General features: G+C 44.9%; 1 protein-coding gene across 1 annotated transcript in view; it reads left to right on the forward strand.

The window, feature by feature from the left end:
• COL27A1 (collagen type XXVII alpha 1 chain) overlaps positions 1–13,087 on the forward strand; it is a 280,568-nt gene that overhangs the window by 131,824 nt on the left and 135,657 nt on the right. Inside the window, exons 16-17 of the mRNA XM_066580587.1 lie at positions 1,486–1,530; positions 11,748–11,801. Of these exons, the coding sequence (XP_066436684.1) occupies positions 1,486–1,530; positions 11,748–11,801 (99 nt within the window). The remainder of the gene's footprint in view (positions 1–1,485; positions 1,531–11,747; positions 11,802–13,087) is intronic.

Below are 13,087 nucleotides of genomic sequence, written 5' to 3' on the forward strand. Positions count from 1 at the left end.
GCTGTCCCACGCAAAAGGTTGTTTCTAGTTAAATCCAGTCCATAATTGTAAATACAAAAATGTTTACTTGCAGAAAAAAAAGTTTCTATCCCCCGATATTCCAGAGCTAATATTAGAATAGCGCCACCTGCTGATTTTATCACTTAATATTTAAAGGATAATGTTAGAATAGCTCCACCTGCTGTTTTATATTCCAAGACCAATGTTAAATAGAGCCACCTGCTGTTTCTATCCCCAAATATTCCAAGACTAATGCTAGAATAGCGCCACCTGCTGTTTATATTCCCAGAAGTTCCAGGACTAATGTCAGAATAGTGCCACCTGCTGTCTGTATTCTGTGTCCACCTCAGTAATTGTACCACCTGCTCCGTTTTGCTTCTCCCTGCTCCCCTTGGTATGTAGTGGGTCCTTGGTGGTGTGAGCGGCTGCTTCTGAAGTTGCTGCATCTTCTCTGATGCCAGAAGAGATGCTGAGCAAATAATTAGAGAGTGAGACAGCATTACCTCAGAGATGGAAGACTGAGTTCATGTGACCAACTTGGAACAGTTATTGAGGTGGACATAGAACCTTGTGGTACCCTGCTCGAGACATTTTTCCAATTGGATGTGCAGTAGAGATGAGCAAGCAGGCTCAGTTAAGGCAGATACTTGAGCGAGCATCGCTCTTCTCGTGTATCTGCATACTCGTCCGAACAAATTCTCTCTCTCTCTCTCCCTCTCCCACTCCCCCCCCCCTCCCCCCCTATATGCTCAATTGAGTATCTGCCTTAAGCGAGCGTACTCGCTCATCTCTAATGTGCAGCCATTTATGACCACTCTTTGGGTACGATCACTCAGCCAGCTATGAATCCACCTAACAGTTGCCTTGTCGATACCACATTTAATAATTTTTTTCAATAAGAATGGCATGAGATACATTATCAAATGCCTTAGTGAAGTCAAGATATGCTATGTCTACCGCATTTCCCTGATCAATCCAGTCTGTACATTTTGTCATAGAAGGAAATTAAATTAGTCTGGTGTGACTTGTTTGCTTCAAACCCATGCTGGCTCTGGGTAACTATTTCTTGAGGAATCGCTAGTGGTGTGGGAGGTCTGGCATTGCCATGACTCCTGGCCCCCAATTTACCTTTTTACTCAGCCAGAAGAGATGGTTCTAATCTGTGAAGACAGCTACTTTCCTAATGCTGTATTTTTCAGACAAGTACTTTATCGGTCTTTATGAATATAGTTAACTGTCACAGAACTATTTTTAAGGTTCGGGTGACGGCGGCACGCAGGGAGCTGCGGGGGACAGCGGGGAGGAACGGAGGGGAGATCTCTAAGGTACTCGCTAAGGGCAATGCTCGCTCGAGCAATTGCCCTTAGCGAGTATGCTCGCTCATCTCTATCTACTAAACACTTGCATTATAGAACTGAAGAAGATGTAGAATTTATCTGCGTACTGTCTAGAAGTTTACTTATTGGCTCTTCTATTGTTTTGCAGGGGCTGCCGGGAAACCCAGGAGAATCTGGACTGAAAGGTGATAAGGTGACCAGAATACTCCCTTACTGCATTGTGTTTTGCATGCAAAGACTCCAGTATCTCTCTCCCTTTGTCTTACATCCTTCTATACAGTATATAGAATATCATCTGACATCAGCAAGTTACGGTAATCATACAGTCTTGATATCAGGATTGTCCACAATGTTTTATTGTTTACTACACAAGAAGCATCCACACTTTGTAAAACAATTACTGTTCAATTTGGCCCTTGAGTATTCTTCATCTCTTCTGCCAATGCTGCAGAAAGTAGCAGAAATGTTTCTGAATGTGAGGAATTTCAGCAGCAAAGGTAAATGGGAGCAGGGATGGAGATGGAAAGGGTTTTCCAGGAATCGGATATTGATGACTTTTCCTGAGGGGATAGGTCATCATTAGTAAATTTGTAGGGGTCTGCTGTTCTGGAACCCTGGAAATCAGCTGTTTGAAGAGGCTGCAACGCTTGTGCACGGAGCTGATTTTTACCAGAAGCACAAAACTCCATTCCCACTGCAGTGGCCGGTTATGGTATTACAGGCGAGGTTCTTATTCATTTCAATGGGAACTGTGCTTGTAATACAAAACCAGACCACTGCTGTTGGAATGGAGCTGTCTGCTTCCTGTAGAAATCAGCTGCATGTGCAAGTGCCTCTTCAAAAAGCTGATTGTCTGCAGTCCAGGGTGGCAGGCCCCTGCTAATCTAATATTGATGGCCTGTCCTGAGAATAGGCCGTCGATAATTTACAACTAGTTAATCCTTGTAAGCAGATTTATAAAACCTGAACCTCTGAAAGTGCCATAAGTGGGAGTCCGACGAATGCCATGGCCAGTAACATTGCATTGATTTGACACTTGGCCTTTCACCAGCTCAGTCCCATTTAAGTGAATAGGATTCAGCTGCTAACCAGGCACCAGCGCTATGAAATGTACAGCCCTGTACCTGGTATGTAGTGCAGATACCACAACGCTCGTTCATGCGCCTCTGCAAATGGCTCATCAGCGAGGCTTCACGGTGGCAGATCCCTACTTATTGGATGTTGATGAAGTATCCTAAGGTTAAAAGGAACTTGAACTCTATACTAAAACCATATAATGTAATCTTCTCCAATGTTGTCCTTTACATTTATGTCTAGGTAGTGGATGTGAAGCTGCGTTAAAAAAAAATGCTCCATTGCCTCTAATGAAATACGCAGAAATGAATTCAGACAGAATATTGGACCTACAAATGACATGTTGATAAAACAGTAGATTCTACTTTCCACATTAAAGGGTGCCTGTGACTGAAACTATTGATGACCTATCCTTTGGAGTGGGGGGATCCGCCACTCAGGACTCAGCTGTAGTACAGTCCGCTGTCAGTGGGGTTGGACCTGGAAGCAGACAACTTCGTACACATTGCTGCAGCCCAGTTGGTCTTGCATTGAAATCAATGGCAGCTGTGCCTGTATTACCGGCCTGGGCTGCTGCAGTGTGTACAGAGCTGGGGGAAGCCTAAATGGCGGGCGCTCGTCAATCAGCTATTGATGACCTATCTTGAGGGATAGGCAGGGGCGTAACTATAGGGGATGCAGAGGATGCGGTTGCACCCGGGCCCAGGAACCTTAGGGGGCCCATCAGCCCTCTCTTCTCCATATAGGAAGCCTAGTACTATCCATAAAACCATTATACTTGGGGGCCCGGTTCAGACTTTGTATCGGGGCCCAGAAGCTCCAAATTGCGCCTCCTGGGGATAGGTTATCGTTTCAGTCCCAAACAACTCCTTTAGACTTTTACCACTTTTATTAACTTGTTACTTCCGACTGATGAAAACCAAATACATAGCGCTGTAGACTCAATTATTGGATGGCATGAAGGGTTTAATTACAAAAATATTGAAGCTGGTGTTCAGTTTCCTTTTGCTTTGAAGTGAACAGTTGGTGACCTGCCTTATAATTGGGAACAGCGCCAGGGAAACGGCATAGTGTAGTATGTAGGGTCGCTGGTGAATGGATAAGAAGGTATCTTTCCCATGAAGTACAAGAGATTCTCGTACTGCACTTTGGACTTTTTTGGCCGTCCTCCAGAGCGTGATGTTTAAGAGCATATGAAAATGTTTGTGGCCTGTTGCGGTTTGTTTTCGGTTCTTCGTTCTCTTTGATTTTTTTTTCTACCAGCAAATTGTGAGCATAAACTAGTCTCGGTCCCTTCTTGTAAGGCAATGCAGAAGGCACTCAAGAAATGTCACCTCATTCCTTAGTAATGTCATAAAATTGAGTTAAAATCTGGTGCCGCTCCTCGCATCTGAAGAACTCTCGCAGAACTCTTGAGCGCTTGACTAGGAGAACTAATAATAATCTAAATCAGAAAATAAGATGTTAAAGGGAATCTGTTGGTTCGAACCTGCTGTCGTTTTGAGCTTACAGGTCCAATGGGTGGTCCCATCAGTTGCAGCTATCTTTTTATATGTACAGTCATACACAGATAGTTGTCAGTCACTAATAGGACCGCCCACTGGACCTCTGAACCCACAATGAGCAGAGAGATAGATGGATAAAATAAGTTATGCTCAGTCTTTTTCTCCACAAATCTATATACCAGCCTGCTCCGCTCCACCCGCTCTATAACGGGATGCCTGCAGGGTCACACGGACAGGTTCCCTTTAAAGAAAAAAATGATTCAGAAGGGAGTACATTGGGAAGAGTCTCTTGATTCTTGATGTATCCTTTCAGAGTCCCTGTTTGAGCAATGTGTCTACTTTATATGAGGGACTCCTGAACCCTTTCACTTGTTCTTTTCAAGTGAGCAAAAAAAAAGTAGTTAATGGAGGGATCCAAAAAACCCTACCTGGAAACTAGTTGAAGGCCCCCCCCGTATGCCTTAGGGAAACGTCATATTAACCTGCCGAAATTGGCTGGACCGAATGACTATTGTGTGTTTGAAAGCTTCTAACTCTTCCCTTCAGATAATTTTGGGGGAAGAAAGGATTGGGCATGTTGAATGTCAGTGCCTGAGCCTTTTGTTCTCCCTCTAGATAAGCAGCTGTCAAAGGTGTCTGGGAATGGCTTACCACCTTTTCCCATTGGAAACACAGAAGCGCTTGACTGAACCGACTGTTCATATGTATGGGGGAGTCGGCAGCCAAAGCAAAAGGTGTATGGGCACCTTAACACTTTTGTGTTTCCCCAAGAGAAAAATGAGCAGTAGCAACTTAAAAGGATGTCTAAAGTTGGCACCATCCTGGCAACAGTGCACAACGGAAAGATCTATCATTATGGTGAGCCTATTGCCCCAGAGAGATACGTGGGTGTCTCATGATATGTCAAGTCAGGAAGGGTATCATCACTCCTTAGAGAGAGCAACTAGAAGGTGAGTGAGGAGACTTCTAAGGCCATTCATGTTACCGTAGTCTGGGAAATATGTGCAAACAAGGAAGATGGAACAATACCTCAGCAGCGCCACCTATTGCATGGCAGCAATTATGATATGTTGAGACAAGGCAGGGGTATCAGTAAGGTTAGTATAGCTTTTGCATTGAGGTCCAAGAGGTTTAAACTACTCAAGTGCTTGCCAAGGAGGTAGTATTCATGCATTTGGTTATTCGGTTATTTTGACCAGTTTCCTATAAAGGATACAGAAAGCTATGGGGAGTTCAGCTGTGGGGCTTGCAGTGGGACGGACCCCCCGTTGAGACTACTTAGTGAAATCAGATGGAGGGCAGGCTTCCATAATTTTTTCCATGTGATGGCCCTTGCTGACTATCATGAATTTGGAGATAATTATGGGTTCCACATCTCTGGCTCGTACTTTTGGCACTTCTAGCCATTTTCCTATCTCAAGGTCCTTGGCCTTTGTTCTTGTAACTTTGTTCATCTTAACTAGTAGCAGTAATATATAGAAAGTAACTGGAGTTCCAGCTTTACAAAGATCTCTATTGGCAGCTATTTAAAAAGTAGAGCAGGGCCGCTCTTTAATCCAGTCTGTTCCCCCCTTTTAACCATGAATCATGTCTTGGTTGTTAGTGTTCAATTGGATACAAATGTGAGACAGAATCAAACAAGCAAAAATGTAGCATGGAGAATTAGAACACATATTGAGATGACATGTTCAGACATCTGCTGAGCAGCTAATTGGTACGGCAACCATTACTGCAGCTATGCTCTAATGCTTACCAGTCCGTTCAGACAGAACTACTTCATTTAGCACATTGGCTTTTTTATTCCAATATATTTTTAATAAATTTCATTTTTTTTCAATTTCCTTTATTCTATCATTAGTCCAATGGAGGTATAAGGCCACGGTCACACAGGGGGGATTCCTGACGGAAATGTCGCGGTTTGGCCACAGTGAAAAACCACGACATTTCCGCCGGGAGAACCGCTGCTTCCCATAGAGGAGGGTGCGGCCGCAGCGGGGGAAAAAAAGATGAACATGCTGCGGTCGGCAAATCCACACCACAGCGGATTTGCCGTCCCGTGTGGCAAATGAGAAATCTCGTCCACATGGCTGGCTAATCCCGGGATTAGCGGCCGCACGCGGATTTGCCGAGGCGAAATTCCACACGGAATTTCCGCGGCAAATCCGCCCCGTGTGAACCCAGCCTTAGAGGCTCCAATGGACACGTTTACCTAATCTCAGCTAGTATAGCTGCGCTTCAGATGCATTGTTGAGTTGTGCTGTGTGATGGATGTCCACATAGCAACTCTCCATTGAAATTGATGTCTATTCACAATTCTGCTGGTTGCCATTGAAATCAATCAACAGTTTATCGAGGGACATAACCGTTTAGCTAAATTCCTTAATCTAGCTTCTATAATGTAGTGCTTTATGTTGCACTGCATTCTGGGTGAGTTTTTCCTACATTATATCACTGTATAAATATATACTTCACTGTATGGAAATCACTAGGTAAGCTCTGTCCAGGCACTGAGACAATGAAGATGGTGGAAGGTTTGGGGGTAGTAGCCAGCAGAATTAAAAGGATTAGTCCATGAATTAAATTGAGCCTGCTAGGTCCCTAATTGTCCCTGGGCTGCAGATACTACAGTATAGGGACAGACGTTGATTTCAGTGGTCCGTCACTTATACCAATTTGGTTCAGCCATTATTGAAAACTTGCATTTAAAACTTTGTAACTCGTGCCAAGGGGATTCCAGTGTAGCTAATAAAGTTACTAATTGATATTTATATATTCGCTCCTCTCTTGCCTTTCTACAGCCCCTTCCGCTGATTGACAGGTCTCGGTACATACGATTGGAGACCTGTCGACCCATGGCAGCGGCAGGAAAAAGAAAGCAATGACTATATGAATGTTTATTGGCAGCGCCGGACTTCCCTCAGCCTGAGCTGCAGAGTATTTAACACAAGTTTTGAAAAATAGCTAAAACAAAATGTATAACTGACAGACCACTGAAATCCGTGTGTGTCATTATACTGTAGTGCCCACAGCCCGGGAACGATCAGTAACCTGACAGGTTCCTTTTATGTTTTCCTTTAAAAGTCCGATTGGCTACCACCGTAACAGCTATTTTAAACTACTTTGCACTACTACATACTCCTTTTTTCCTCAGTGCTCCTTCAACAGCACTTCTAATCTGTGCTATTGTGGGCAGGGAGCTGGACATTGTCCCATTTCTTCGTTTACTGCCTGCAAATCCCCAAACCCCTTGCATGTACTTTAAATGTCACTATTTCCCTTCTGCTGCACCAAAAAAGTCAGTCTCCTCCCCCCTCTGGCAGCTCTAAATATAGCTCACGGTAAATTACCCATGTAGTCTCCTTCCCCCTCTGGCAGACATATTTATAGTCTCCAGTAAGTTCCCGCTCCAAAGATAGTAGTTCGGTGTGTTTACCAGTACCATTGATATACACCAGGTAGCAATATACTATGTAAATAAATGTCATAACTCTTCAATGCATTATCTTTTTTAATAAATGAAAATAGTGAATATTGTTATTTTTTTATGATCTGTACAATTAATAGAATTAGTTTAAATTAACATTTTAACCTGTTAAGGACCAAGCGCTATACATATCTAGAATTTGTTCCTGGGCTTTAATTCTTGCTTATAGCAAATACGGATTAAAACTCCTGCAGGAGCAGGTCGCGGGCTCTTCTGTCAGACAATTGAGGACCTGAAGGCTTCATAGTGCTCAATAAGCATTATGTAGAGAGTAGAGGTAGTATCAGTTCCATTTCCTTTATGGGACCCGGTGATCATGTGATCGCTGACGACCCCTGACATGGCAGAGCTGTATGTAGGATTTAGCAGACCCTAGGTCAGTTCTGCCAGTGACCATCACACTGGAGGGGTGTTTGTCCCTATAACTAGGGCTTTCATGGATGCTGCTCCTATGGATGTCCCAGTTACAGTGGAGATAAGGAAAAAAATGATATTGTGAATGTTTCCCAGAGGTCTTGTATAATGTCATGGGGGACATGGATGGTAAAGAGAAAGTTACCAAAATAAGTTAAAAAAAAAAGAATAAAATACAAATATACAGATAGAAGAAAACAACCCATCACCCAAACCAACCTAAAGAGTCACCATATCCACCCTGTAATCTGAAGCTGTACAAATTATATATCAAACGTCAAACAAAATTGTGAACCCATTCTTGTACTGTATTTTAGTGTAAATATATTAATTAAAAAAATTAACACTGAAACATGCCTAGTTCTTCATGACTGAAGCAGTGGTTCTCAAGGGGTTAAAGATGAGAATGGGCTATAAAATAGGTTCTAACACAGGATAAGTACAAGACGGGTAAAGTAAGGTAAATTCTAAAGTTACTAAAGGGCCTTTTACACGGGCCGATTACTGGGCAGAAGTGTTCGATTTCCTAATAATCGGCCGGCCTGTCTGTCGCTGATCCCCCGATGAACAAGAAATCACTCATTTTTCGGGTAATTGTATGTGACGCAAAACAATTAATGTTGTCGGTGGCGCATCTTCCTGTGTAAACAGGGATGTGTTCCCAACAATGATGCTTCTGTATGGGGACGAACGATCTGCCCTTCAGTTACATGAGCAGCGGTGTGGTTGATCGGAGCTTGTTATACGGCTTAGACGGAGTAGTCTATAAGGACCTTTCCTTTAGCTGTTTTTGTAAATTCTATCTATACCCAAACTATAAGATGATGCTTGAAGGTTAAGTGGGAAACCAAGGTCGGCAGGTCATCTTTAGAACCTTCACCCCTATGAGCCAAGGATCTGGATCTTATTTCCTTCTGTGCCTAAAGTGAACCCTTCAGTATCCTCGCTCTATATTCAGAACATTTATAAGTAAATCAGCCTACACCGCACAAACTAACATGTTGCACTAAACGTGGCATTCAGAGCCGGCAGTCGGACCTTTAACTCTGGCAGCGAGCTGGAGAAGGAATGCCGGCCACAACGTTGGCCTAATTAATATCTCATTAAAAGTATATAAAGAAAAACACGGCGCTCCCTCGGCTATTTCCATAGCCGTGCCGTCTAAATCTGTCAGAAGGAACGAGCTCTCCATTAGTCAGTGTTTGTTTTAAAGGGGTTTTTTGAAGGGGCATTTGGTCTCTAGTTAGGAGGAACATTTTACAGCCAGTAGGTTATTCTCATTTACAAATAGTGTTGGATGAGTGTTTCAGGAGTCTGACCAAAAAAAGCAAGTCTTGTACTCGCTCGGGTTAGCCGGACCATTTTATGAAACAGATTCCTCTTTGAGCTTAAAATAAGAGTAAGAAGCTGACAAGTGTTCAGTGTTATGCCTGTTCACACCTATCATTTTTTTTGGGTCCATTTCCATACACTTTCCTTGGCCAAGTAGAGATGTAGGCATTTACACACCTGTGACTGTGTCATCTGCAGTGATAGAAGTACAGTATATTTCTGGTTAGGCCGGTGCACATATACTCGGCCCGACGGCGGGTTTTTTGCTCTGGTGTCCTTGTAAAATGTTGGCAGGAAATTCATGCCAGAACTGAGCCCAATACTTTTTCGTGGGACATTTCAAGGCACCCGACTCATCAGTTTAGATGCCGGTTTCCTCGTTTGCAACATTTTTTTGTCTGGCTATGGAGGCCGGATCAATGCAAGAAGTGCATCAAAATGACATCCGTTTTCTCCAACTCGGCATAAAACCACTGGCCAACCAACTGATGCGCTCTAGTCCAAGTGGACATCCGAGCGGGATAGATGTTTCCTGAAAACAACATGTCATGGTTTATATTGCCTGGACTGAATGTGCTTAATTCATACTGACCACCTCCTTGGCAAGGGGTTCCGTAGAACAGCTATACCCGGACCTCTCTAATTAAGAGCAGTGCGGGCATCTATCCATGGGCAAGGTACCTTTACATGGGGCGATTGTCGCCTGAGCGATCGCTGGGGACAGCACATTCGGGTGATTGTCTACCTGGGTACACACGGCCACCGACAGGGCACTGAGCAAGAAATCGCTCACTTGTCGAAGTCACTTGGTTTTTAGCTCAGCTGACATCCAAGCGACTATCGGCCCATTTAAACGGGCAGTCTTTCATGTGTGATCATCTGTCTGTTTGCAGTGAATGGAGGCGGGTGTCTGGAGCGATCTCTGGCACGCTCCACCTCCATTCACTGAACGGTATCGCTCCTGTATGGAAGCACAGGGACAATAGTTGTTGGGACAGCTGCAGGGCGTCTATAGCCCAGTCATTCTGTGTAAAGCTACCCTCATGCAATGATTTTGAATGCACCCCGCTTTTCACTTGAAGGAGTTACCTTGCCAAACCAAGTTATCTCCTTTCCACAGGATACAAGATAAGTAGATAATTGGTTGAGGCGACCACTGCGATCACCAGTGATCACTAGAGTGGGTGTCCGGAAGCCCCCAAATTAATCGATCAGCGATGAAGCAGGCACATCACCGCTCCTTTCTTTTCAAAGGGACTGCCGGAGTTCAAGAAGTCAAGCACTTGGCTATTTCCGGCAGTCCCATTGAAATGAATGGAGTCATATGCTTGACCACCTTTTGGTCCTGAGAATTGGGGTGTCATGTCCCCCGTCGTCCTCACTCCAGGCTTACTGCAGCCATGCAATGAGAAGGAGATTGAATGAGGTATAGAGATGAGCGAGTATACTCGCTAAGGCACATTACTCGAGCGAGTAGTGCCTTAGCCGAGTATCTCCCCGCTCGTCTCTAAAGATTCTGGGGGCGGGGAGCAGCGGGGGAGAGCGGGGAGGAACGGAGGGGAGATATCTTTCTCCCTCTCCCCCCAATCCCCCCAATCCCCCCCCCCCCCCCCAACTCACCTGTCACCTGCGCCGGCCCCCGAATCTTTAGAGACGAGCGGGGAGATACTCGGCTAAGGCACTACTCGCTCGAGTAATGTGCCTTAGCGAGTATACTCGCTCATCTCTAATGGGGTACAAATCGCACAAATGTGCTGCCGCTCCGTTCATTTCAAGTGGGACTGCCGGACATAGCCGAGCAGCAAGAGTTTGGGTATTTCTGTCAGCCCTATTAAAATGAATCGAACACCAACTGCTCATGTTTAGTCAGCATTCCCTTCAGTGTGACATAACTGCAGGTGGAAAAAGTGACCCCGCAGTGATAAGAAGAGAGGGACAATGGATTTCCTTTCTCAGGATCGGTGGGGGGTCTCAGTAGTGAGACTCGACTGTTCCTGTGGGTAGAGGGGAACTTGTAATTCTGGTACAACCCCTTTAAAGAGTAACTGCACTTTTTAAAAACCTGCAGGATAGTTGATTCTAAGCATTTTTCAGTAGGTTTTATCAGCTGCTGTGCAGCTAGTAGAAGCCAACGCTAAGAAATATGTCTTCACCTAACTACAGGGCGCTCCTGCTGTGCCTGCACTGTTCTCTGTAGTGCAGGCACAGCTCTTCCTATATAACAGTGTATTAATGTCTGCTTTATATTTTGATTTTCAACCTTCCTTGGTCCTCCTATGTCCCCAAGATATGTCACCCAGCGCTGGTGTTATTACTCTTTGGTCTTGGCAGCTCTGCCGCCCAGATCTGTGTAAGGAGAAGCTGTTCTATGCAGCAGACGGCTTCTCCCCTTCGCAGTGCCTTTTACCTGATGCAGTGACTCAATGCATTGCGTTGTGACATACAGTACTGTAGAAATGTGACTTATAGCTTAGTGATTAACCCTACTGCCTTTGTGGCCTACCTGCATCTGACATTGTATAGCTGAATTGTGAGATCCTCCTGGTAACCTGTCACATTTTACCACGCATCTTGTAACCTGTTTTGCTAATGTATATTTAGGGCGTTCAGGGATTTCCTGGGATACCCGGAGAAGTGGGATTTCAAGGTGACAAGGTGAGAACTGATAACCGTTTCTTGGTGCAGAAGCGTTCTCTTGTTATATTTGGATAAGTGACTTGACATTGTTTCCTATTACACTGCTCAAAACAATTAAGGAGACCCTTAAATCTCACGACGGATCTTGATGCTCTCGATCATCTCCAGACACTTTTACATCTGTGTGCGGAGTGTGAGCCTGCTCTCATCTGGGCTGCCAATGGTGGATCTGCCAACTCTGGCAAATGGCAGTTAAGCTTCATAGTGCTGGGGTGTGAGCACAGGTGCCAGTCGTGCCCTTGTGCCACCCTTGGGAAGTCTGTTTCTGACAGTTTGGTCATATCACTGCAAAGGGAAAAAGGGAAAAAATAAACTCAAATATCACTGCCAGCGGCCATATTTACCTATATACTAACACAAAAATATACAAGGGCAGGTACAACACACAACTTCCCAGCGGAATGCAAAGGCAGATTGTTCTATAGGTGAGTATTGCACAACTTCCAGATACTGATGAACAACCAGTCACACGCCTACCACATGTTAGGGAAGCTGCATATAGATAAGGCTTACGGAAGGGTGCCGAGTCCCACTGATACGTGTAGTGCACAATGCATGCTTACAGCCTATTAATGACGCCACTTATGATTCAGCGCAACGGGTTGTGCTACATTTCAAAGTGAGCCACACTGGACCGACAAGCTGTGCTCCCCCAGCCTATAAAGCCAGAGCTTACTGCAAAAATAATGATAAATCCAAGGAATTAGTTAGTATTTTGGACAAAATGCGTAAACTCGCGAGCCCACGACAAGTGTGTTTGTACCTGCCATTGTATATCTATATATTAGTATACAGGTAAATATGGTGCTGGCTGTGATATTTGGCAGTTTGGTTGGAAACATGCAGACTACAGATGAGCGAGCATACTCGGTAAGGGCAATTGCTCGATCGAGCATTGCCCTTAGCGAGTACCTGCCTGCTCGGGAGCAAAGCTTCGGCAGCAGGCGGGGAGCGGCGGGGGAGAACGGGGACGAACGGAGGGGAGATCTCTATCTCCCTCTCTCTCCCTCTCTCCCCGCTCCCCCCACTGCTCACTGCCGCAACTCACCTGTCACCTGCGCCGGCAGCCGAACCTTTTCTTCTGAGCAGGGAGATACTCACTAAGGACAATGCTCGATTGTGCAATTGTCCTTAGCGAGTATGCTCGCTCATCTCTAATGCAGAACAGTAGCCCAGTGGCGATCATTCTGTAGGGTCTGACAGCGTTCCTCCGGTCCTGAAAATGGGTTGATGTCCTTCTACGG

This window comes from Eleutherodactylus coqui, chromosome 10 (assembly GCF_035609145.1).
Source record: "Eleutherodactylus coqui strain aEleCoq1 chromosome 10, aEleCoq1.hap1, whole genome shotgun sequence".
In the NCBI taxonomy this organism is placed as follows: domain Eukaryota; kingdom Metazoa; phylum Chordata; class Amphibia; order Anura; family Eleutherodactylidae; genus Eleutherodactylus; species Eleutherodactylus coqui.